The sequence below is a fragment of the Melanotaenia boesemani genome, chromosome 10, assembly GCF_017639745.1.
Source record: "Melanotaenia boesemani isolate fMelBoe1 chromosome 10, fMelBoe1.pri, whole genome shotgun sequence".
Classification (NCBI taxonomy): Eukaryota; Metazoa; Chordata; class Actinopteri; order Atheriniformes; family Melanotaeniidae; genus Melanotaenia; species Melanotaenia boesemani.
The window spans coordinates 23,410,239-23,437,511 of record NC_055691.1 but is presented as its reverse complement, the minus strand read 5'-3'; the positions used below and the strand labels follow the sequence as shown (position 1 = coordinate 23,437,511).

Sequence of the window (27,273 nt, the reverse complement as noted above, 5' to 3'; positions counted from 1 at the left end):
TTATTCTCATATCAGTTAATAGTCCACTTTATAAATCTGTTAGTTTTTCTGTCTGTTAGAATTTAGCTTTCTTTTTTCTTCTGGGTGAAAGTAAAAAAAAGCTATTGGGATTAATTCAATAACTTGCACCTCTATAATAAAAAGAGTCCTGCTTTGTATTCTGCATCATTTTTCTATTAATCCAACTACAGCTGTAATCGTTAAAAACATAAAAGTCTACTTTGTTAAACAATGGAAGGAGCAAGTTGGTGCAAAGTATCTGCCAAATAAAATTTAAATCAAAGGAAGGAATCTCAGGAATAATACAGATGTTTTGTCTGTTGTGAAAAAATTAAATGAGAGGGTCTAATTTCTGGAAAACAGTAAGTCAAACTGGTCAGCATGTTTCCTCCGATGTTTCTCCTTCAGTTACAGTAAATGATATATGCCTTAAGTCTAAATTCAGTTCACTTTCATCTTCTCCGCCTGCTTCCCACAGCTGTTGCTCATGTTCGTCTGGCTCTCGAAGCCCGCTGACCTCACTGACATGTTGCTCTTGTGAGTAACTTGAAAACTTTCCTGACAGGGCACAAAGTTGTTCTCATTATATCAACGTTAAGTATCTTAGACAACAGTGGATTAGAGCTGTGAGTTCAGTGCTGTGAGTGGGTTGCTCTGCTAGAAAGCAATGGTCTGTGGTGTGTTACTGCATGAGCTTCTGGCATGACATCATGAGGCTCCCTTTCCTTTAAAGACAGTCATGCAGACTAGATCTTATGAGAGAAGCTCTTTTGTAGTTACTGCAGAGGAACAGTCTTGTTACAGCAGGGACATTTATGTATGTGGAGCTCTTTGTTCTGATGAGCCACAGGGAGAGTTGGAGTACATTAACAAAAAATACAAATTAGGCAACAAAAAGAGAAATGAATTTGCTTAGAGGAGTAGAAATGGGAAGGTGGTGAAATAACAAATTTCTTTAGAATGTGGATGAAACCCATCATTACAACAGCATCTTTTATTAATGACAGCTTTAGAATATAATTAATCTTGTGATGAAGGATCTTTCATTTTCTATTTAATAGTTCACAACACAGTCATCTTGCTGAATTTCAGTAAGAACTGGAAGCACAGTTAGTCAAATACTGCCATCTTCTGGCAGCTTTAGGAACAAAACCTGTCACATCAAATGCTAGAAAATATCAGTCCATATGTTGAGTTCTGTCTGTGAAACTTGAGCCTTGAATGAAAAAACATAAAGCTTTCAAATTAGTTGAAATGAAAGAAGAAATCAGGAGATTCTCGTGGGTTCAGGTTTATTTTAAGGTCTCAAAAAATAAAATGACAAAACAATAAGTTTCTAAATACGACTTTCCTTGTCTCAGTTTTACTGCTAAACTATATCTGTGTACAAAATATTTAAAACAATATAAAGCCTTCATTTTTATCAAGTTAAATTGGGTGAAGAGAAGGCTCATTAAAGGTGTGGCTAATGGTTAGCTTCCTCCTTTCTGCCTAATTATAGCATAACGAACATGATTTGAAGACTTGTTCATGTTGTCATTGAGAAACTACAAGTCACATCAAAGTGCAATTTACCCACTAAATTACCCAAAAGTCTGCTTTAATAGTGTAGTTATAAAATGAACTGAAAGAGAGAAGCTAATGAGGTGGCTGATACATGGGCTTAGGAAATGAAAATATTTCTGCAAAAGTTGTGGAAAGTATGTGGATTGCTGATGAAGAGTCATCTGGGGGTCAAAGTTGCCTCTAAGAACATGTTTACTTTCATGGTTTTTTTTCTGCTTATGTTACTGATAACATGAAAATAGCTTCCAAGAAAATAAACAATGCAAAGAAGGGGAAAATGCATTGTGGTCACACAGCTGCCTTTTTCTGCTATGACAGTAAAAACTCAACTTCTCATAATAAAGGCTGGTGTGAGGTGCCTAAATAAAGACGTCCAGGGCAGGAGCTGTGGTAGGTTATATGCTCCCAAATGCATTCCATGTTAAAAGAAAAGAAATTATGGTTTTTAAGGTGATGACAGATTCCCTCAAAGGGCTCCAATTTCTCTGATTCAGACCAAAATAGTGCTGACGAGCTGCAGTGGCAACCTTACTCTGCACATCATAAACAATAGAGAGAACAATAGGAATCTTAAAACATGAGCATGAGGGTGAAATTCTGTCATGCTGACAAAGCATTAAAAATGTCTCATTCCCTTAGCAAATACATGCAGTTTAAAAAATAAAAATAATTATAAAAGAGAGAAAAAAAATAAAATATTAATTTAACATCATACACATACTTACTTCAAGCAGAACTGGTTGTTTTAAAGAGCTACTGGTTACCAGTCATGCACAGAAATTTAAGATGATATGCTCACAGATGATGGGCAGTGGGGAGGGAGGATGAGGTGGTGGGTGTCAGCTGAGCTAATATCAGGGTTACTGAGTACAAGGAGCTGATGACAGAAGCCAAAACCCTCCACCACAGCAGCCCTGCCCAGGGCCTTTCCTCCACCCTTAGCACCAAAAATACCAGCTGCAGGATGACAGGGTGGCAATAACCCTAAGGAGGGTCTACCACGCACCCACACACACCCTTTAATTTCCCTCTTATCTTCCAGCCCTAAAAGTCAGAAGAGATCAGAAGATGTGGCTCTCAGCTTCTGCTCTCAGTGGCCCTCATTTATCAAATGAACGTACGACAAAATCTGTACGCACGTCCATTTCCACGCAAGTCATTTATTAATGTGGACATAAGCGTGGGATACGATTAAATCTCATAATCGGTTTGAGATCGGGTATGAAAGTTTGAGTCAGTGTGGATTAACGATGCAGCACAGCAGATCCTGAAAAATAAAAAAAAAAACTCAAACCATCATCTCAGCATAAACAGCCACATATTCGGTACTCAGAATTAACCCATTAGCAAAAAAAGCATTAAAATGGATTCCCAAAACAAATAAAATATCTTACTGAAACTGCTTGCCGTGCACACTGACACACTCTAAAAAATTATTTGGAAAAATAAATATGACAGACAGCTTAAGCCCACGACAATTGCAGTGGCTCAAATTTAATAGGCCCATAAATCATTATATACTACACCTTGAAGTAATGATAAATGCAAACAGGGATCTGTGTTTTAAAAAACAAACTCATACCTATATATTTACTCTTGGAGCATCTTATCACCCCACTGGCACACCCTGCCACAGAGCAGGAGCGCAGGTTCAACAGCGCAAACACACACACACATGCCACGGTGGACTGCTGCTTCAGGTTGCTAAAGGACAGGTGGATGTGTCTCGGACCAATGGGGGGATCCTGCTGTACTCTCTGGAGAAATTCTGCTACATAATTCTACAAACGTTACAAACGATACAAACGTTTCACAAATCATACGTGGATCCAGTCGTAAGATCATTCCTCACTTCCACGTTCGTTTGATAAATGAGGGCCAGTGTATCTAAAGTGCTCACGGTAACACTAAGTCAAGCGCTTCATTGAGGTTAGCAAAGACTAAGAAAATAAAAATGACCAGGAAACTGACATTTGCATAGTATCAAATGATAAAATTCTTAAGCTTTAAACAAAAATATAAAAAAAACCCACAAATAATAACACATTAAAATTATATGATACAAATATGTCAAACTTGATTGAGAAGTGTGTGTGTGTGTGTGTGTGTGTGTGAGGTAAGGGGCATGAGAAATTTGCACAGCTGTGAAGACATTAGAAGCTCAAACAGTGGAGCCAGCTATTTAATGAGAAGGTTTGTGTTTGTGTGCTTATGTGGAGGAGAATGTGAGGCAAGGAGAAAGAGTCCATCTCTGTGATGAGACGCTGTCAGCTCAGTACTTCGGCACCTTGGAGTAATCCTCCTGGACGATGCTCTTACACAGACACATGGACAGGATCATCCCCAGGAGCTGGAGCAAATGGAGTTGTCAGATTAGATAGCAGAGATGAAACGGACTGACAGGGCATCTGCTCCAACATGCAAGCGCTTCAGCTGAAGACTTGTGTGACCAGTAGGGGGCAGTTTACAACTGGTTCACCTCCAGCCAAACATTCATGATGGGACATAACTTTCTCCTATGATATTAATTTAATTACTTTCTGAGTGTGCTAAACTACATATTGTGGGATGTGTAGATCTGAATTTCTATGACTGTGTACAAGCTACAATTTAGAGCATGCAATATAAGATAGATGGCCACTACATGGTTTCTTTGAGTGTGTTTTTAGAGCAAGTTTGTAATTTAAGAGTCTTGAAATGAATACTCTACCTCCACAACTGCCACACCGACAAAGATCCCCAAAATAATGCCATAGTTTTCTGGGAGCCATTTCTCCACGAACTTTGAACAACCCTAGAGGAGGAAGAATGAGAAATGGTGAGAAAAGGGGTTAAGAAAGAGATGGGAAGAGGAAGAGAGGGACATGCAAGGAGACGAATGGCTGCCTGATCCCAGCCGGACATGCTCAGAGCCTTTTGAAAGCACAACTGTTGGTTTTGGATTGAGTCAGCGAAGTAAAGAATAACACAGCTTAGCTGAGCTGAGAGAAGTTTCTGAAACATGCAGAACAAGCAACAGAGCGACAGAGGTTTCCTGGAGTTCAAACAAATTGTACAATGCAAACAACTGGCTTCAGCTGTCAGTGATCACTGTGCTGTTGATTATGTCGACCCACAGAGCCACACTGAGCTGGAGTTACACAACACAAGTAAAACCGAGGGATGTAATGATTTAAAGGTGTGAGGTTATTCATGACAGTGCTGAAGAATTACTTCACAACAAGTTCAGGACTAGAATGCAAATATCTGTGAGTTTTGGGATCCAAAGTAGGACAGAGTGGACGAACCAGGACAAAACAGATCGTCTCAGGAAGAAACCAGGAAATTGTTATGAATAATCACTGAAAGTAAATTTAGTCAATATGTAAAACAAGTACGGCTGTAATTAACTCAAATTTATTTGGTCCTTATGATCAGTTTATGAAAGAAGAATTTTAATTAAACCATCCCAATAGATGTGTCTCAACAACATTGTTATAATATTCCAGTGGCTCAGCCTCAACAGTGAAACCTCTGACTGATGACGTGGATAACAATCATCATACTGCTGCTAATCACACTTAGCAGTAGTCAAACTACCCTGACATGCTTCCTCAGGAATAGCTCAAGAAACACAGACAGACCAGGGTGTAGACCCAGCCTCATTTTGATGGCACAAGACAATAAATCAAGACTGTGGATTTATTGTAACCACTGACTGGTACCTGGTAAAAGTTCAGAATTTCACTTAGATGAGTCAAAGATGCCCATGAAATAAAACCTTATTACATTTACCAGTAAATGAATACAACAGGACCCTCATAAAAAAAGACCTGCCATCCGTTTTGATCCTTAATATGAAGTGGGAAACAATATAAATATTTTCTAATTAAACTTTATTTTGAGGGGGGAAATCATATAATTTGTTTGGAAAGTCTACACTGCAAGCCTGTAGGCTATGAGAGGAAAACACCCGTGTTCCAACCTGCAGAGCACGTTACATGAGTTGTATGAAAATGTGATAGGAATTATCATTTACAGATGTGAGAAGGTATTTGCCAGATGCAGTGTTTTGAATTAAAAACAGGGTATGTAGTGTACTTAATTAGACAGAACCATGCTCATTTATGATGAAACCCTCATTTGTGTTTGGTATTACATATGTTGCAAAAAAAGATTATGTCAATTTAAATTGACTGAGATTCACAGGTAACGTGTGAGATAAAAACAGGGCCCTAAGAACCTACTTTAATAATTTGGCTGAACATCACAGCCCACGGTTTGTAAGGATCATTATAAAACTAACAACATAAATATGGGGGCCTGCATTTCTTCCTCTCATTAACAATATAATAATTTGTTCAGCACAATAAGACAGGCTGCAGCTTTCTAACTAAAATGTTAGTGATGTCTTGATAAGGACTGGAATGGAATAAACTGGATAAATCTGATGATAAATATATCTTAGCTGCACCTGTAAATCATGATTTTTAACTTTTACAGCATTGCAGATTTACATACCATGTCATAGATGGGTAGATCTTTAGACGGGTGCTCACACAGGCCAACTTCCCTCACCTCTGTGCCAGGAAGGGAATCATTACGACAGGAGCACGAGTAGGAAAACCTGGTGCTGTTCTTGATCAAAAGGTTCTCAGACCAGTTGCCTGGACCTGTCCACCCACAGCATTTCATCTGGTGACATGAAATAGAGAGAAAAAGATCATGAGGCAAAGAAAGCACACAGAGGATGGAGCGAAAAAAATGAAAGGGTACAAGACAGAAAGGAGAAACATAGATTAATGGAAAAATAAGATGAAGGCAAAAATCGTTGGAGACGATCTGTTCTTGGCAGCTGTTTCCAGAGAGATCAGAACAAAGAGGTTTTGGAAAGACAGAGGGAGAGAAAAGGTGGAAAGAAATGGGCCATGAGCTGATTATCTGAATGGGTTCATCCAAAGTGCAAAACAAAGTTTTGATCCAATTTGCCCCTAATGGTGTCTGTCTGCTGTATCAATCTTTATACAGAAGACAGACACCAATGAAAGTAATCCAAAAACAATGAAAGGAAAGAGGATTAGGTTTGTGGAGCCTCAGGCATTGAACACTTTTGGACCAACAATGTTTTTCTGTGTCTCAGTTATTCCAGATAACCCACAGAAACTGCAGTCAAATGGGATGGTATGGAATCTTTCTTTATTAGAAAGTTCTTCCAATGAAAGCTGTTCACACTGAGGTCTGTGGGTTTTCCAAACTGAGTTGCAAAGACAAGTGATATTTGCAAAGCTTTGAGCCCTCTGGCTCAAAACTGGCAGATAAAGAGAATAAGATTTGAACAAGATGTGCGGGCTGGACTCTGCCAGGGCTGCTCTTTGTCACCGATTCTTTCAGAACTCGATCCTGTTTGCTTTATTGATTGATTTCAACTATTTTTCAATGTGATTTTTAACTCTTACTGGACAGGTTCAAAGCTGAGTAAGAAGCAGCTGGAATGAGGATCAGCACCTCTAAATTCAAGACCACAGTCCTCAGGTGGAACATGGTGGTGTGTCCTCTCCGGGTCAGGAATCAGGACCTGCCCCAAGTGGAGGACCTGAAGTATCTCACGGTCTTGTTCACAAGTGTAGGAAAAATGTAGTGGGAGACTGACAGGTGGATTGGTGCGACATCTGCAGTAATGCGGTCACACCAACGGTCGATGTATGTTCCTACCTTTGCCTATGTCCACGGGCTGTGGGTAGTGACCAAAAGAACAAGACTATGGACCCCGGTGGCAAAAAATGAGTTTCCTATTTTTTTTCTAAACTCAAAAAGAAACAGAAGCTGCTTTTCTCAATTATTTCTGATAAAATAGCAGCACTACAACTGTTTGTAGTAATCTTATTATAAAAAAATTGCAAGTAAATGTATTATGTAAAAAAAAAACAAAATAACTAAAGTTATTGCTTTAGTTCTGAAAACACACAATGTTAACAGCATAAAATCAGTTGTTGCTTTTTGAGTCATCAACTAAGCATCAACTCACCGTCCTCTGAATGTAGTCCCAGGTGTGCTCTGCGGTTCGGTTATGCCCGGTGTAATTGATTATCATGTCCTGGATGATGTTGGATAGCTCATGTTTCAGCTGCAGAGGGAAGAGACTCTTATCATCAGTGTAAATCAGAGCAAATACTCTGATCATTGTTAAAGGAAAGTTAAATATTGAAAGAGAATTTTCAAAAGCTCAGACAGCAATCTCTGGTGCAGGGAAGAAACTCAGCACTCAAAGAAAAAAAAAAAAAAGAAAACTCAAAACAAAACAACAAAAAAGCAGACAAAACCATTTTATTTCATTTTCATTTTTATTTATTAAACAGGAAAAGATGAAAACAATCGGTCCTGACTCAGTTTAAGAACTGTTTTTTAGCAGGTTCCTGCTCTGCAGAACATATAAACCAGACACACATCACAAATTCCATACACACCAAATCTCTTCCATGCTTGGTTGCCAAAATTTAAACTTCATGTTTTTAAGGGAAGTGTCACAGTTCACACATGTGGAGCCCCACACTGGGCTGAAACACTGTGAAAATATAGCTCAGAAAGAGAGTGACTGTGTTTATGTGTAAAAGACCAAAGCAGTGACCACAATGCAGCTTCTGAACTCTGCAAAGAGTGAGCGAGAGCCTCACCCTATTCTGGGAAAGGGCACCACCCTGCCCTGTGGTGAGCCTTAAACACAGGGAGTGTGTCTACGGCTACAGACACACACATGCTATCATGCAAACTCACAAACACACATGTCCACACACACATATACATACATACTGAAAAGCTTTAAGCTAAACTGTCTCCACCTTTTCTAAGTGGTGAGTCGTATTAAGGGAAAGGCTTTTTATGTCCTTACAGAGAATGGTTATGATCATCTTACATTACACTCCTTTTAAATAAACACACAAGACTGCTCCCTTATTATAGCTCTCAACCGTAATTGAATAGAACCGGTTCAAGGGTGCGATTCTACCTCAGATCCTCAGTCTGTTATCTCAGAGGACACAACAGACATGAAGATTTTCACAGTACAATGGTGCAGCTGTATTAAGAGTTTTGTTCCTTATGTGCAACCAGGAAGTCTAAGATTCAAGATTCAAAGTGTTTATTGTCCTGTGTAAAGAAACAGGTTTCCCTGTACAATGAAAATCTAAAAGTGAAATGAGATGTTAAATGTACAAAACTGTCAGGGATGAACGGTGTGATATATGTACAAGTGCATAAAACATGAGAGATAATCAATATGGTGTTTATGTATGTTTAATTCCAGTTAAGTGTGAACATTGTAAAAAGTGAGTATGGCTATTGTAGACGCCTGTCTAGTCTGTCTAGGCTCCTGAGTCTGGATGTCTAAAGCAGGATTACAATGTTGTACCAAGAATAACAAATTGTTTTTGAGCTTTATAAAAATGTTTTTACCCCCGATTCATTCCATTAAATTTAGGTTTTCACAGCCACACACTTCTGCTTTCTATTATGATAAATCTGCAAAAAAATTCATTAAAGTCTTTGAATCTTTTCACTTTTTTTTTTTTTTTTAAGAAAAACTTGTCTATAGAGGGCGCTGTGTCATCAGACTCAAGCTAAACTTTTTTTGTGCAGGGTATCCGTTTTGATAATTACCATCTAATGGGGTAATATCAGTAATGTCAGTGTGCAACTGCTATGTTAGCAAAATCCATTGTGCTGGAAAATGTCTGTTACCGAAACACAAAATACAAAACATAAATTAAAAAACATCCTGCTTCCTACCACCTGTAAAGTAATCATGTTTCCTTCAGTCCACCTGCTTTGTCTCCCTTTTAACCAACATCTCAAGCCACATCAATTGCAAACTGACATCCTGTCACTTTCCATTCAGTGAGCTGAAACTGTTTCCTCACAGGATGCAGTGGGGTCCCCCATGGGTTAACAGCACACCCACATTCAGCCTTTCACAGTTATGTGGGGGAAACACAAGACCCTGGTAGGCTAAAACTGTACCAGTGGAAGGAAAAATGGTGAGCGGCAAGAGCTACGTATACAGTCAAAGGAAAAAAAGAGAAAATAATTTAGAAGCTAATTTACAAAAGAATGAAAATAAGGAGTAAGAGAGGAAAGAAGCATAAACTAATGAAGTATTATAAAGCTGTAGTCTCACCCGATCTCTCTGGAAGTAAATGAGAACTCCAGCAGTGACTTGGGCAATGAGGATGAGCAGGAGGCAGGTGAAGTACTGTGAGGTATAAAGACAAATGCCAGTTTAAAACATTTATAATCAGCAATTTTAGCACTGCTAATACTAATGAAAATCTAACACAAAAAATCTTAATGAAGCCTTGAGCACTACCCTTAGCTCACAAAGCTGTAGCTGCCTTCACCTTTGCAAAGTACCAAGTTTCAGCCAAATGTTTGGCTCTTTGGCCATAAAATAGGAAATTTAGATTCATAATGTCTCAGTTAATAAAGTATTTCTATTCTATTCTATTCTATGTTATTTCCAGCAGCAGCGCAAAACTATTTTCTGCTGCCATGTTTACCCCTGACCCCCACTCTGTTATTGGAAATTCAACAAACTATCTAATGTTTGGACATAGATTAATTAGATTAGATTTACAATGTAATTATAGTTTTTCTCACTAATAAATGATTAGATTCAGATCCCTGTACAGCTCCATCTATGTCTTCCCCGAGTATTCGTTTGTCATTGGGGGTCATCTGCCAGATGGTCACTGTCACTGGAAGAAGTAGGTCACAGCAGTTCTTTGATTAACCCGTTACAGGTTTAACACTGTGGAGGTCAGACACCCATCCCCACTATTTCTGTACCCCCTACATTTCACTGGCTTTATCTCTGTCACCTCCCTCCCCTCAGTAAATCCACACATGCTGTGAGCTCCCAGTCCAACACATTAGCAGAATACTGAAGGGCTTTACTGTCAGCAGGAATCTATCAAGTGTTATTAGCCATGCTTGAGAGCACAAGCAGGTGCACCCAGATGAATGTTGTATGCAATAAAAAAACAAACAAACAAAAAAAAAACAAGTTTAGGTCTTATGTATCTTAACTAATGGCACAGTAATTGCATAAGAATGGTAGCTAGCAGCTCCTGTAGATACAGAACACACCATGCCTGACTGAGACTGTTTGGGAAATTTTATGTTTTCCTTATGATGAACAAGAAAGATGAACAGCAGAGCGAATTTTAAAATTCACAATACTGTGTGTCCTCGGCAGTCATGAAAGAACAGTCATCAGATGTTGAGTTTAAAATGTTACGGTGAGAGGTGTTAATCCGCCGTTTTTCTCATGGAGAATGATCCTCTTCGAAGAACTAAGCTGCTGTATGTTGCATCAAAGCTCTAAGTCGATGTGAGATTGCTTACCAGAACCAGAAGACAACGGATTTCGTAGATAGCTCCAAATAAACCGAAGAAGCCCATGGCCATTGAGAAGGAACCTACTCCAATGAGGATGTAGGAAGCCACCGTCACTGTGTGTGATGATTCATCTACAGAAGAAACATAGAAAAACACACAGGAAGTGTTAAACCTATACAGAATAAGTGGTGCCAAGATGCCTAATGTAACATGTTAGTATCAACTGTTTGTAGGTGAACCCAGTTTTAAAATTAAACAGAGATCAATGTTTCTGAAATAAAAAAAGAAAAAAAACAAAAACAACTTCATGCTCTATAAAAAGTGTGTATCCCACACAAATGCTACGCAGTCAAGCTTCCCTCATTTTGACACAGATGGTTTTAATGAGCCAGAAATCCTTCACAGAGCAACCCCTTTATGTTAAATTCAAAGCATTCAAATGGTTCTCTCCCATGAAAGCTTATTTTAATACAGCAGGCCACCAGAGGGAGTTGGACCAGGACAAGTCAGCCTGTGGCAAGATTAATTTATTTCACTTCGGTATGCAGAGAGAGAGAGAGAGAGAGAGAGATTGGTATGCAGAGAGAGAGATTGGTATGGAGAGAGAAAGAGAGAGATTCAAGATTAGAAAGGGGTAGGGTAGTCTGAAAATGCTTGCAAGGTTGGAGAAGATAAACTGGAGCCATTATGTGGCTGCATGTTATCTGGAATGAGGATGCTCCTGAGAACTAGTGTGTCGTCTGCAGATGAAGCCAGAATCTGAGCTTTGAAAAATGGCTTTTAGTTATAAAGATGCCTGACCCAAGCAAAGAAAGCAAGCCATCAGATTGCTGATTCCAAATCATGAGAAGAAACTGATGAATACAAAAGCACACCCCTGCTGCTCTAATGCAATGCAGTTGGTGAATATACTGCAATGCTGATTTTTTGGATTGCTTTTTTGAAAGCTGACTGGATGCATGTAGGCATCTTAAAAATACCATAGATGACGATTCTTGATAGTATGCATCCTGTCACATGCACATGCTGTTATTCCAAGTGCAGCTGTGTTACTCTGATTCTCTCTGTGCATTGAAAATATTAGTTGGGGACTTAATGAACAACTCTCTTTGACTTGCACCATTTTACTGTGTAGATTTCCTCAGTCCTTTCTTTTTTCTTAAAAAAAACATCTTGTGCACTTGTTATCACAGGATGCAGGTTGCGTTATCAGAAAGTCAAAAAAAAACCATCTGTTAGGCTCAGAATATTTTCTAACCAAGTCCCAACTATATTTGACCCTTTTACTCTTTGGACATTTTATAGGTCAAATGATTAATATGGTAAATGATAAATGGTCCATATTTATATAGCGCTTTACTGTACCTGGGATGATACCCAAAGTGCTTTACATCATACATCACATTCACCCATTCACACACACATTCACACACTGATGGCGGAAGCTGCCATGCAAGGCGCTCAACCACGACCCATCAGGAGCAATTAGGGGTTCGGTGTCTTGCCCAAGGACACCTTGACATGAACTCAACTTGGCCAAGGATTGAACCAGTCAGATGACTTTCATTCCCTCTGGTCCCCTGTGACTGGCTACATCACTTAATGTAGGTGGAGGATTGCGGCTTCGCTGGGATGGGGGCGGATGTGGGTGGGGGGTCCCTGGTGGCTTCAGGTCTCCGGTTATCTCCTGGGTAGGGATCTAGGCTGCTCCGCTGCTGGGTCGGCTGGGGGTTCCGGTCTGGGCGGGCGGCATTGGGTGGGCCCCGGGGTGGGGCTGCCTCGTGGCGGTGGGGGGTGGCTGCCGGGGTGCCTGGGCCGGTGTCCGTTGGCCCCTGGCCGGGTGGCCGGTCGGGCCCGGGGTGGGCCGGGTGGGGGCCCCGGGCTCTGGGGCGTCGGGTCTCCCCCCGCTCCTGGGGGTGGGGGGTCTGCCGCTGCTGGGGGGAGCTGGGCCCGTCCTGATGTGCCATGCCGGGGGTTGGTCCGTGCCCTGGTGCTTGGTCGCAGCCCCGGAACCTGGGTGGGGGTGTGTTTGTGTGTGGGTGTGTGTGTGTGTGTGTGTCTGTGGGTATGCTGATGTGTGGGTGGGTGTAGAGGGACGTGTGTGCTGTATGTGTGTGTGGGTGTGTATGAAGGTCTGGGTGTGTGCGTGTATGTGTGTGTGTGAGTAGTGTGCGGGTGTGTGTGTGGAGGTCTATGTGGGATGTGGGTGTGTGTGAAGGTATGTATATATGAGTGTGTGCACGTGGAGGTCGAGGTGTGTGTGGAGGAGTGAAGGAGTGGGTGGAGGCGTGAGTATGTATGGAGGTGCTTGTGTGTATATGCAGGTATGTATGTGAGTGTGTGTGTAGTGGTGTATGTGTATGGAGGGGTATGAGAGTGTGTGTGTATGTGGGCACCGGTGTGTGTGTTTATAGGTATGTGCGTGACGTGTGTGTGTGGAGGTATGTGCACGTATTGAGGTGTTGGTGTATAGAGGTGTGTGAGAGTGTGTGTGCGTTTGCAGGGGGTTAGGACATGTCCTCTGGGGGGCGCCCTGGCTGGGTGTTGGGGGCGGGGGCCTGGGGTTCCCTTCCTTCGCCTCGCCCCCCTCCCACTCAGAAAGAGGAAAGTGGCCCCTTGGGCTGGGGGCTGGCCCCTGGGGGGGTTCGTGGCGTGCCTGGGTTGGGGTGCCTGCTCTGGGCCTGTGACGCCCTTCGGGGCCGGCGGGGGACGGGGGCGCCCTAAGCCACTGGCGGGTCGTCTTCCAGGGGGGAGGCTTACCCCCCTCTGGACCTACATCTCCTGACCCCTCCCCTCCCCACTCTTCACTACATACACAGGTAGGGCCGTGGGGGGTGTGCTTGTTGCGCTGGGCGGGGCAGGGGGGTCATCATAGTGGCCCCGTTGCTTCGCCGAGCGGCAGCATGCCTCCCAGCTTTTAATTCCACTTAGTCACTGAGCACAAATAACATTTGCAACATACAAACACGTTTTGGGGGGTGGAACATGCAAGGTCAGGTGGGTGGGACTGCTCAGGTGGCCCCACCCCCTCCTCAATGCAGTTACTGCCCCCCAATTTTAACCTTCTTTTTTTAATTGCAAACAGCACATAATATATTCCCTCACTAGTGGGGGAGGGAGGGGGGATGGGGTCTTCAAGCGCCCCTGTCTCCATGGATGGCCCGGGGGCGGGGCGGGCCGGGTGGCCTGTCGCGTTGGCCCGGGGCGTGGGCGGGCTGCCCCGGGGGGTTTGGCTGCTGGCCCTGGGGGGAAGGTGCTGTTTTGGGGGTGGGGAGTGGGGGACTGGGGCGGGGTGGGGGGGGTGGGGGCCTGGTTCGTGTCTCCTCGCCTCCTGGCTGGGGCTGTCCCCCCGCGGCGTGGGGTGGCGGGAGGATGGTGGTGGGGGGATGGTGTTTGTGTGTGTGTGTGTGTGTGTGGGGGGGAGAGTGGTGTGTGTGTGGGGGGATGGGTGGTGGAGGGATGGTGTGTGTGTGTGGGAGGGTGGGGTGTGTGGAGGTGGATGTGTGGTGGGTGGGAGGGGGGGTGGTGTGGGTGTGGGAGGATGAATGGTGGAGGGATGGTGTGTGTGTGTGGGAGGATGGGGTACGTGAAGGTGGATGTTTGGTGTAGGAGAGGGAGGACGGTGTATGTGTAGGAGAATGATGTATGTGTGGGAGGATGGGTAGTGGAAGGATGGTGTGTGTGTGTGTGTGTGTGGGAGGTGTGAAGGTGGAGGATGGTGTATGTGTGGGAGGATGAGTGGTGGAGGGATGATGTGTGTGTGGGAGGATGGGGTAGGTGTGGGAGAGTGTATGGTGGAAGGATGGTGAGTGTGTGGGAGGATGGATGGTGGAAGGATGGTGTGTGTGTGGAAGGATGGATGGTGGAAGGATGGTGTGTGTGTGTGGGAGGACAGAGTATGTGAGGGTTGGATGGTGTATGTGTGGGAGGATGAATGGAGGAGTGGAAGGAGAGTGTGTGTGTTTGTGTGTGTTGGTCTGGGGGGGGGGGGGGGGGGGGGGGGGGGGGGGGGGGCCCCGGACTGGTTCTCGGGGTGTGCGGCTGGGCGCTGGGGTGTGGGGCTGGCCTCTGGCGGTGGCCGTCTGGGCGGGCCGGGTCCCCCCGGGTGGCGTGCTGGCCCTTGGCCTGTGGGGGTTGGGGGGGTCCCTGCGCTCCTGGGCCCGGGCCCTCTGCCCCGTCTGTCTCGGGCGGCCGGTGCCCGGGGGGGTCGGGGACTGCTGGCCTCGGCCTGCCGGGGCCGGTGCCCTGTGTCCGCGGGGCGGCTCCTGCTGGGGTCTCCTGCTGCTGCCTTCCTGGGCGGGCGAGTGGTCGTCTCTGTGGACCGGTCGGGATCTGTAGCCTACGGGGGGGCTGGTGGCCTGGGTCTCGGGACCGCTGGCCTGACTCTGGCCTCTGTTCAAGTGAGGTGGCATCTGCATGATCACTCTGCATGGTCACTCCTTCCTGAACGTCTCCACACAGTCTTTGCGTCGCCGTGTGGCCGAGTTCTCCAGCATATCCACACAGGTTTCTCTGCGCGTGTTCTTGAATACAGCAGTTTCACTTATATCTATTATCATATTTTTTTTTATTTTTTTTTATTATTATTATTATTACTCCTACTCTTATTATTATTACTACTACTATTATTATTATTACTATTATTGTGATTATTATTATTGTTACTATTATCAACTAGTTGTGTAATGACCTACTGGCCAGGATGATCTTAGCTATATATGTTGCAAGTAGTATGGATTACATGGTTTTCTGTATAATGTTTTAAGTCCCCACCCGCACTCCCCACACCCTTTCTGTCCCTCTCTCTCCCCTCCCTCTTCTCTCTACTTTCTTTTCTATCTCTCTCTCTCTCTGTCCCCTCCGGTCGAGTCCAGCATTAAGAGTCTGATTTAATAAAGTTTTTCATGTCATCAAGAGGGACTTTATACATGTAGTATAAATCCCTGCTTGATAGAGTAAAATTGCCCAGCACCAGACAGCAGCCAGACAATCATTCTGTTTGCAACGATGCTGGACAAGACAGGTTAAAAAAAGAAAAAAAAAAAAAAAAAAAAAAAAAAAAAAAAAGGATTGAACCGGCAACCCTTGGGTTACAAGACGATTGCTCTACCTTGCTGAGCCACGCCGTAAAACAATTGCCAAATAATAGTCAAGATGACTAACAACTGCAACCTTAATGCAACAACATAAAAGTTAAATACGGCAGGTTTTCCACACAGAAAATGTAGAATATTAAAATACCTAATAAAGTACAAGGATGCACAAAAACACTCTCAAATGCATGTTCATTGCTTACTCTGCAATGGTTACCACAGTGGTGAACGCCGTGTGGTTTGAGAACAGTTGAAAGCTAAAAAGATGTAGGTCAACATATGCTGAGTGTTGATGTGGCTACAGGGTAGCATTTAATAGAAGGCAGACAGGCATACTGCATGTTTTATATGCAGCACACTGCTGATGCACGACATTTTACTCTCTAATTCACACACACACACAGCTAGTATCTGCTAAAGCAACATATGTCCACTGGTTTCTTTAACACTGTGATTATGTAGAGGATTTGGGGACATGCAGGAAATAATTTAAGGAGAAATCTGAACAAGCAGGGGTGCTGAGGGAAAATATTGGATGTTGAATGTTACCAAACAAAGGCAAGCAGCACACTACTGAAGCTCTACTGTGAGGTGTAACAGATTATAATCCAACACAGAGACAGAACAGTGATCTGCATGCTACACCTTACATATTTTTTTTACACTGATGTGCTGATTTTACAGTAAAGAGTGGGGATTTCCACATAGTAATATAATCATATCTTTTCATCTAGACTATAAGTTGTTATTCAGATTATCAATAAAGTGAATGATAAGTGACACCACCTGGTGTCTGTGTGTTTGGTTTCCTGTTCAAGGAAATTTAATAAAGCACAAAAGTAGATGAATATAAATATTAGCAGGTTCACTTTTAAATACAGCGATTTTCTTTTTGCATTTGTTTTTTGGTCAGGTTGTGGAGAGAATTACTTTGCCTAACCAGTGACACTGAGACGCAACTTTCAACCATTCAGCTATTTGTATAATAAATTATTAACCTGAAGTCTGTTAAAAACTCTCAAAGTGTCTCATCTCAACGCTGCACACCTGCAGATGTATCAGTGTCAGAGTATCAGATACTAGGCACTTCCGGTGTGTTATGCGACAGCGTGGGTATGCCTGGTTACCAGGCTGTTCGGCTCTGTATTATAGCAAGTTTCCACGTAGGTCTTTGCTAGATACGCTGTAATAGTCCCTTCAGTGGTTTCCATAGAACTTTCCATAAAAAAAAAAAAAAGAAAGAAAAAATGGTGCTCTACAAGAAGGCTGCTGTGGAAGAAGGAAGAACTGTTTGGCACTGCAGTTCATACAGTAAACACAAGCAGAGCTACATGTTTAACTTGCATACAGATGGTGAAAAGCCACAGTTGACATTATGTCCAGATTTAAAAAGTAAACACTAGTGGCTTCTTAGTCCTAAATTTTAAGTCTGTTTTTAAGTCTTTAAGTTTAAATGGTCCAAGGGAAAAATCTTCTCATAATCATGAACACTCTTTCTCTCTTCAAGACTGTGCACAAGTTTCTGTGTTAATACGAAGCATATTTCCAAACTGTGCTTTGGCACACTTTCCAGTTCACATAGAGCAGCTCCTTTCCAAGGCCTACTTTTGTATAAACACGTGGCAAGCTGTGTTATTGCAAACACCAGTAAGATATGCTTAAGTTATCATGTCACTGGAATAGACTATTAACACTGCTGTATTAACACAGAGGGAGAAGATGTCCTTTAACTGAAAAATACAGGGGCCTGAAAATACAACATTCACATAGTTTCTCTGTCTGAGGTCACTGGGGCAGCAGCAAAGGCCTCTACTAATAGAACTCGTAAAGAATGGAAGCTGAAAACACACAGATCCTGTTTATGGTCAGACAACAGTACAACTTCTAAAGGGGGAATACTCTGAGTCAATAAACAGTTGCCTGCATCTTTTGTTCCTCTACACAGTAGTATGAGATTTCCAGTCCAGTCAGAATCCAAGGAGGAGCCGAAGTTGACCCATACTAGGTACCAGTAACAGAAATAGATTAAACCCTACATAGGAATATCCTGAAGCTATAGCTGAATCATGCTATCTATGGAAGGACAGCTAAAATATCACAACAGACATGACCGTGGCAAAGATGATGTATACTGCCTTTGTTTTCTGAAGGCCTAAACAGAGATTAGGAAACTCAGCTCAATAACAACCTCGAAGGGATGTTTCCCATGTTACCAGCCTCCAGAGCTGAATAGCAAGAAAAGACTCAGAGTGACTGGTGTAAGACACAAGAGCAGCTCCAGATGGTCTCCATAAAAACTTAAGTGTTTTGACAACTCAGATAGATTTCTTCCACTGTCCCTCACAACTGTGTCTTTGTCAGTATGAAACCACTAAATTATCACCCAAATCAGTTATAACCTTTTTTTTTTAAAGATAAGTTTATACCCGAGTATATGAATGCATCAGAAAAACTAAATTTGGAAAAGAAGTTATGAATTGATTACACTCTTTTAATTATATGTTAAACATTTTTTCCATAGCAGCAGGTTGGATTGCCACCACCCTTTAGACCCATCTCCGGTCCTCGTGAGCTACTGTCCTGCAGGTTTTAGATGTCTCCTACTACAACACACCTCTGCACAAACCTGTTAATGACCCAGTGATTTCAGTCAGGTGTGTTGCATCAGGGTAGAATCCAAAACCTGCAGGACAGTAGCTCACGAGGACCGGAGTTGGAGATCCCTGCTCTAGAGTGTGTCTCACATTGTGAGACTTTATCTACCTCTGGTTCTCGTTGATGTACATGTAAACAAGTGTCTAATATTAGATGTTGTTTTACTCCCAGTTTATGGTGTACTTACATTTATCCATTAACTGATACTTGCATGTGACTTGGAAAGCCATTTAAATTCATATAATTGTTCTAATCATGGCTTTGTGTTAGTACTATAGGGTGCAAGTTGCTATAAATAGCAGTGTGTTATTAAGCTGATTCACACAAGGGGGCTGCACTGGAATGGGATAAGGTTAGCAGGACTTGTGCTGTGGGAGCAGTCCTGTGCAGGGTTCAGCTCTGATCCTCCTGCCAGAGGGTAGAGGTGAAACAGGGTGATGGAATTAAAGTCAAACAGCAAACTAAGGAAAACAAAAGAGAAATAAATCAATATAGTATGATGGACAGCAAAGTGAATAATAGAAACTCAGTTTTAACCAACTAACATGTAACTACATGCTCCAGGTAAAGTAGTGGTAACAGAGCTGTGTACACTGGCAGTTATTTACTGTCCTTTCCATATAAATTACTACCATCTTACCTTTCATAAATATATTCCCCTTTTACCTCAGATTAAGTCTGTATTAAAACAGTAGATCACAGAGCCTTTTCAGCCTTACACAGAGACGAAGATCATATCCACATTTGAGGTTTAGCTGCAGTCTGAACTGAGGGTTAACAATCTGGGTTCACCATCAACAGCATAAGTATAATTCCTCTGGATAACGTTGCCAAATATTTCATCAGAAGAATTCTTTATACTCAAGAAAAAAACCTAAACTGATGCTTTCAGTGCTTTCAGTGTTCATCCCACTTCACGTGGGATGAACACTGAAAAAAATGTATAAAAAGATTTGTGGCAACAAACAGTTTCCATTCATACTTCTCTTTTTCAGGCACAGCTGGACCTGGCTTTAATCAGCCTTTCTCCAAGGTCATTGTAAAATAAAATCAAACACATTGTTGCCTTTAAAAAAAAAGCAGATAACCTCTCCCATTAGACCGTATTATTTAGAGGATATGTGTCCTGACTAGAATCAACAAAAATATGTGGCTACATCTGTGTTAGTGGGGAATTCTGAGCATTTCTACCATCTGGGTGAGTTAAAAGTAAAACTCTGTGGAAACTATGGGGAACAGCTATTTTCCAGCCTATGATGAAACTGCTAGAACTGCCTTGATAATCAAGAGCCCACTTACCAACCTACGTACTCCCCACAGATGTGCTTGCCACCGCTTGTCTGTATGTCTACAGGGCAGCTTTTACTTATCTGCAAGTTTCATCAGTCATATTTTTATTTTGGTGCATATATCCCTCAGTGATTTCCTTGGAATGAGTACTTGGAGATTATTTCTTCATAAACTGCTGAGAGGAGGCCAAGGATTTTCCCCATCCTGCAATCTCTATTTCCATGTAAAATGTTTTCAGAGCACTTTGTTTAAAAGTGCTGAACATGTTTTTATGTGAATGTTGTAACTGGATTTGGTAGAAAGCCAGCAGGTGTGTTTTCTTTTACACTTTTACACTTACGCAGAACAGCTACAAAGCTCTGTTTATCAAGGAGAACCCACAGTCCAAATCCAGCGATCACTGCTCCAAAGATCTGTTGAGGGGAGAGAAAAAAAGATAATCAGACACCAGATCGTATATGAGTAAAACACTGAATCAGCACTGGCATGTCTTTACCAAAGGGGATTTTTTTTTTTTGCTTCATTCGTTTTACATCTGGAGCTAATCAAACCCGAACTCGTCTCCCTGTCTTTGTCTGCTTTTCTCTTTCCTTCATAGCAACAGTTTGTCAGGAACGTGGATCTGTAGACTATACAAAGTTTAGAATATCATCAAATTAAGCAAGCCCCCTTTTTTTTTTAGAAGATACGGGGCACTCTTGTGAGGGAAAATCTTGTGGGGGTCTGTTGATTCATCAGCTTCCTGCTTGTATTGTTACCCCTCCACATCCCTACAACATAATTAGTGCCCTGGTTAAGAGTTGTTCATTTACAAAGTCTGCTGAGTGCCCAGCGGCTATCATTAGCCCACCACTTCCTGGCTTCCCCTAGCCTCACCAACCATAATATGTCCACATGGACAAACACTTGACGCAGACACACACGCTTCCTATTAGACACCAGTTGAGCATTCACTTCAAAAGGTCTGTGCCAGGTTTATAGCCGCAGACTCATTGGAAAGGTCTGGACATCCTCACAGTCAGTTTAAGGGGCAAGGGGGTTTATCAGCCACTGGACTTTATGTTGTAGTTAGTTAAGAGAGGAGGAAACAAGCAGAAACCATCTGCTGTTGTTCAGATCAGACTGTACTGTAAAGTTTCTTCCCCCAGGCAAACTCACAACAACGTTTCCTTTTGTATCTCCATTTATTAACGGTGTGATCTGAATTTAAAAAACAAATATTCAAATAAAAACTTGAAAGGCCACAGACAGTGTGTACTATTCAGCTGAGATAGTACAGAATATCTTATCACATTTAATGTAAACAAAGATGACAAGAAAGTAAAAATTGTATGTGCTGCAACCAGAAAGAGATGAAATGTGATTACTTACAAAAAAAAGGAGGTTGAAGAGGAAAAGAAAGTACTTGGTGACTGAGATGCATCCTTTCCCCATGATTGTGATTCTGGAGGGTAGAGAAGTTGCAGTGAAATATAAACCTGAGATACAAAGTGAGACAGAAACAGAGTAAAGATGAAGACTCAATAAAACAAACCCAGACAGTTAGCCTTGCCTCAGTTTTGCAAGAGCCACAGAATGAGGACGCAGGAAAATCTGCACAGCTGGACTCCTGATTAAACAAAGCTTTAACGTTCAAAGCCAAAACATTTGGCTTTATTTCTTCACAATAGTTATTTCTCCCGTTTTAAAAAGCTGAACCTCCTCCACAACTCCCACTTTTATTTGAAAAAAAATTACCTGTTGTCTTAGTTGTAAACTAAGACAACAAAACTGTGTAAGATAGGAGGAAAAACCACTACAAAGTGATGAGTGGTGAACTCATGGTTACAGTGCAGGGGCCATGACAGCACATGTGGCTATGTATGCTACTACCATCAAGGGAAGAGGACAACCAAGCCTATATACTACAATGTTTACAAGCAGCAACAGTTTGTTCATAAAGCAACACAGAAATATATGACTGACTAACACAGAGCATACTAATTTTGTGAATCAGAAAAACTTTATTGAATTTCCCTTTGGGATTAATAAAGTATTTTTCATTCATTCATTCATTCAACTGGAGCATGTTACAGCTACATCAGTCAGATTACCTCATACTCATGCAGTATACTTTCTATTTCCTGTAATACTGTATGACTGCGTTCAGAGACTTTTCTGCAAGCAACACTTTCCTTTCAGAGAACACCTGTGGGCCAAGGCAGCGCCATATGCAGAGTTTATTTTATGAAACTGTTCCTGGCAATGTGACTCAGTGAGAACTTCACAGGCCCAAAGAAAATATTACTACAACACTACAGCCCCTCATCTACACTGAGAGCACCAAAAATATAACTATCCATTGTGGTTTTTCCAAGAGCCTAAAAATATCCAGTGAAGCCAACTCCTGGATCAGATGAGAAAATGTTATCTTCTTCCTATTCTACATTTAAAAGGTTTTACTATATAATGGAGAAAAAAATCACCTGGTATTGTGTATTAAACAATACACAGTTAAACCTTATAGCATGTAAATAAAGTTGTTTTTCTCATTTGGTAGCATGTCTCAGTTACATCTAAATGCAACACTTTCATCTTCCTCTTTAGTTGATTAACAGTGTCTATGACTACATGCATTAAAAGGAGAAGAAATTACTGCTGCCATTTCTGAATGTGTCCACCACCTGAACGGGAAGCAAGCTAAAGCTGAATTTAAAAATATAATAGTATTTTAAAACAAACGGCACCTGTCTAAATATGCTGATATTTATTCACTTGCAGTCACAAAAGTCCACCACCATTTGCTGTATGTTTCTACTGTGCTGTACAAATTAAAACAAAAAAATCCTCAATATATATATATATAAAAAAAGGCCTTTCATGATGTTTAATTTTCTATTTTCTATTTAGTCTTTCAAGTTATATTCATTGGTCAGGAGGATAAATAACACTGGCAAGTTTAAGGTTTAGAAATATGCAGCATTATTAACCCTGGGATCCAAAAGAGGCTTAGAGTTTTATGTTGAACACTCCATCTTAACAGATCTCTTGACAGTCAACATAAACATTACTATTAGGAAGCATCTAAATGTACCTTATGACCTAAATACTAACACAGTTTAATGATTTCCTAACTGAACAGTGTAAAACCCAAACCACACAGCAGTTACGCCTGTTAAGAAGATAATCCTCAAAGGAGATTGTTGTCTAGATGTTGAGTAGCAGTGGAGATTAAAAAGGACTTAGTTATGATAACCATTGTTTGCTGACTGAGCTGTGTCCATTTCTAAACAGTTTCTTACATTGCCTCAGTGCCACTTACATTAAAAGGAAACTATTTTTACGCAACATTTGGATAATTGATGGGGACAAAAATGTTTCAAATACAGAGTAAAAACCTTGGCAAATGCAAAGGGCTGCAATTTGTCTTGTGTGACTGAAAATGGATGACACTCCTGCACTACACACTGAAAACCATCCTGTTTGCAGAGTCAACACCGAGACCAGCAAAAGAAAAAAAAATCCTTCATTTAAAAACGCAGAAAAAGACAAATTGCTGGACAGAATAGATCCAGATATACAGTATTAACAATTCCACACAAAAGCATGGCAGGGTATGGTTGTATAAGAAGAGAGGAAAAAGAAAACAACATCAAAAAAAAAAAAAGGAAACTCCAAATGAGTCACATGAACTTTCCAAACCTCATAGACAGATTTAGTTCTTTCTTTTCTTATTCACAGACAAATTTCCCTGCGGTTTTGTGTCATGACTTCCAGCAAATGGGGTCTGAAGTCTAATGAGAGATTTAATGTTCATCTGAAATCAGTGTTTGGTTATTGTGATGGCTGCACCTTCGACCACCCAGATAAAGGCAGTAACCCCACACACCGACATATTTCAGTTATGTCACTTTATCACTTAAGACTTTTTGTTGAAAAAAAAGTTTTTTGTCTAAAAAAAACTTGTCTAAATTTGGTTTAAATTCTTTCGTTCTATTTTGTTAGTGTGCACATAAAGGCACTATTACATTTTCAACTTTGTTAAATCTTTGCTTATTGATTTAACTTATTTGTTTCTTATTTACTGGTGCTGGGGTTAGAGGGGGGATCATTAGTTCATATTCTTTAAATGTTGCTTTCTTAGTCCTTGGTTGTTAGTTTGTTTGTTTGAATAATAATTAAATTAACTATTAGGTTCTGTCTCTTTTTATTGTTTAGTTAATTTGTTAACCCCTAGTGTGTTTAGACTGGTCTGATCAACTGTATTTAAGTTCCCCTTTGTTTCCTGTTGGTTATGTTAGTTTGGTTTCTCTTGTGTTACTTGTTAAACAGTTAGTTTGAAGTTACTCTGAGTTACCATTATGACTTTGGTTTAGTTTTGTTCATCTGACCTCTTCTAAGGGCCCTGATATATTTTGTTGAGGATTTTTTGTGGTGAATAAAACCCATTCTTTTTAAAGCCACCTGTGTTCGTTCTTTATCAGCTTGGTCCCTCACAGTTATTGCACAGAGTGAGCTCAGAGGCATGTTGCAAGGACATGAAGACAGCATGAGTGGCAGATGGTAGCAGCTGTGTCTGTGGAGGAAACAGTGGGTTTAACATAGTATAACAGTGTTAAACACAAAAAGGCAGGCAACGTGCCAACCTCCAACTACCACTTCTTTCTAACATTCATATATGCCCCATTTACACATCTGTGAGGTCATGGCACTGAAAAAAAACCCTGCATACATCATCCTGGTACCTCTAAAGCCTTTAATACCAAGGCCAGAGTCCTGCTTTAACATCTGTAACAATATTGTTCATCCTTCTGCACGGACATGATGAAGCTTGTCGTCCAAGCAGCATTTTAGTGACAATACTGAATATTAGAGGTTTACATTTCTAGGAAGAGCTCTTTATGTCAATTCAGCTTCATGAGCAATATTTCAGCTTGCAAGCGGAGAACACGGGCTGCCAGTGCTAATTTTGTTTCTTTAAATTACTGTCTACACTTCCAAAAGTTTTCCTCCGCCTGTGTCCAGAAGTATATCTGAAGTGTCGATATTTCAGCTTGATAAAGATGGACTTTTGCTTTATGGGGGGGTGTTAAACTGACAGACAGAAATGGGTAAAAATCCCACTGTGGTTGTGTGCCAGGCTACAATGATGGAAATGAATAGAATAGAAATGATGAGCATTTTTTTTTTTCTTGCTTCACAACTGTGTCTGTTAACCAACATATTGCCTAACAACTTGAAGCTACTGTACTGTGAATGTTGAAGTACTGCTGTAACGTGATGTTGCATAAAATGTGTGCAACACAGTCATTGTTTACTGTCAGTTCGCCTCAAAGTGGTTTTCAGTTATGACTGTTGTAGTAAGGGGTGCAAAAGAGTTCATCAGTAGAAGTTGCAATGCATGTGCCACCTATCTACTGAAAAGGGTGGTCAATATGTAATGTCAATATCATGGTTTTTGCTTTGATCTTTCTAGGTGTTAGATATTAGACTGATTTAGATTTTCTGTATTTGATAAAAACACTGAATGCAATGAGAAAAGGTAAATAATCAGTCTATCATTAGTTACCAGAGCCATGTCATGAGGGGAGGACCACCCAAAGCCTGGAATTAAAACACAGCTTTTAATCTGAGCTTATGAGGCACCTCCCTACTCTCAAATGTGCAAATGATTTGGTTCACTACTGCAGTGGGCTGGAAGAAAAAAAAAGTTCATGAAACAATGGGACACTGATGTAATAAAGAAAACCATCAGGTGGCAAACAATTTTTTGTGAGCACAACCTGAATGTCATGTTTTAGAGTGGCTTATTATATATTTTAACATTGTTAATAATATAAGAATATGCTACAGATGAATAAAGCAGCACACCATACAGTTTGAGTTAATCTAAAGGACCATCCTGAACATCCACTTATATTACTGCGGCTGTCGGGCTGACTGACAGTGTTGGGTGTCAATAAAAAGTCATTTCGAGCAGACATTTGCAGGAGAAATAAACTTTTACCATGACCTCTGTATTTACAATAATCAATGTGAGAGCAGAATCAAGAACTGTATTATAATGCTATGTTGCCTTTAAGTCTGGGATGGTGGGTCACAGTTTAATACTAAATCTTTTTGGTACAGATTGTGAAAGCAGTCACTGTAAACTAATTCACCTCCAATGTGCACTGTCCACTCACACCAGGACCACAAAGCAACCTGTCAAAACTGAGATGCAATCAAAGCTACTTTCAAATGAAGGCTACTGATTCTTATTGCCATTGTGTTGCTCAATTATGCATCACTCAGGAAACAAGTCTGGGAAGCTAAAAAAGTAGGACACAGTGATTGCGACAATAACCCAAACACTGGACATTCTCTTGGAAAGTTAATATTAATGTGAAGTGAAATAACTGCATTCCAATGTGATAATGAGAGGAAAGCTAATCCTGGAGGTCTTTAGGGACCACTCTTCATCTATGTTTCTGTTTGTAGTCCAGTTCAAGTTTCAACATGTTTAAGCCATTACACAAGAAAAAAACATCAGGCGATGCGTCTCAATACTTACGGACTGTCATATATATATATATATATATATATATATATATATATAGAGAGAGAGAGAGAGATATATAGAGAGAGAGAGAGAGAGAGAGAGAGAGAGAGAGAGAGAGAGAGAGAGATGTATGAAAGAGCTATGATGGGTGACAGAATTAGGCATTAACAGCATGTTAACGGTGTGAGCATGGCCGACGTTAAACGGTTTTCCAAAGTTAGATTTTATTCATTAATATTAATCTTTTCATTTTTTGGTTTACATCAGAGAAGTCAGCCAAGTAGACAATGGAAAAGTGAAGAACTCGTGCAGAGGTCAGACTCTAGAGAGCATTTGGTTCATCTTTTTTTAAAAACTGGATGTAAAGCTCTTCAGTTTGTCCTGAGACCGTTAAGTCGCTCTTCGCTCCAACCGTCACTGAGGGATGGCTTTACGTTAACGCGACACAGCTAGCTATAGCATCAGTTAGTAGTTCATCTCCTGCTCCGACTTAGTTTTACAGAAATTCGGTGCAAGTCAGTTCAAGACCAGTCAAAACATGTCTAGACTAATGTACAAAGACAGGTTTTCATACTCAGTCGAGGGTTTTTCTCATCGCTAGCTAGTTAAAATGAGGAAAACTTACTTTGAGTTAGTTTCCAGGAGTGTTTCCAGACGTGGCCGTGCGCTATCTTGACTGCTCGTAGTCTTGGTGAGAGACAGTGTTTGTCTGCGTCCCTCTGCGTGGACTGTGTTTGCGTGTGTGGACAAGTGTTCACACCCCCACCATGCGGCGGTAGA

The 27,273-nt window shown here is 41.3% G+C and overlaps 1 protein-coding gene across 2 annotated transcripts; it reads right to left on the bottom strand.

Annotated features, from left to right (window-relative positions):
• Positions 1-1,275: 1,275 nt before the first annotated feature.
• Positions 1,276-27,273, bottom strand: cd82b (CD82 molecule b). Of its 2 annotated transcripts, none has more exons than XM_041997664.1 (9): positions 27,119-27,273; positions 21,345-21,451; positions 20,314-20,386; positions 10,942-11,066; positions 9,716-9,790; positions 7,571-7,669; positions 6,067-6,240; positions 4,277-4,360; positions 1,276-3,916 (listed from the first exon to the last, which is right to left on the bottom strand). In XM_041997664.1, the coding sequence occupies exons 2-9, from the start codon at positions 21,405-21,407 to the stop codon at positions 3,839-3,841; spliced, it is 771 nt and encodes a 256-aa protein (XP_041853598.1). In that variant the 5' UTR covers positions 21,408-21,451; positions 27,119-27,273; the 3' UTR covers positions 1,276-3,838. The 2 variants fall into 2 exon arrangements, with proteins under 2 accessions (XP_041853598.1, XP_041853599.1); XM_041997665.1 differs by having other exon boundaries at positions 21,345-21,417.

Bases quoted from the DNA above. Each gene is read 5' to 3' on its own strand.
- cd82b (XM_041997664.1), bottom strand. From the start codon at position 21,407: ATGGGGAAAGGATGCATCTCAGTCACCAAGTACTTTCTTTTCCTCTTC. The intron at 9,791-10,941 runs GTAAGCAATCTC...TATACCTCACAG, and splicing joins TCCGTTGTCTTCTGGTTCTG to TACTTCACCTGCCTCCTGCT. The intron at 4,361-6,066 runs GTATGTAAATCT...TTCCTCCTCTAG, and splicing joins ATCTACCCATCTATGACATG to GGTTGTTCAAAGTTCGTGGA.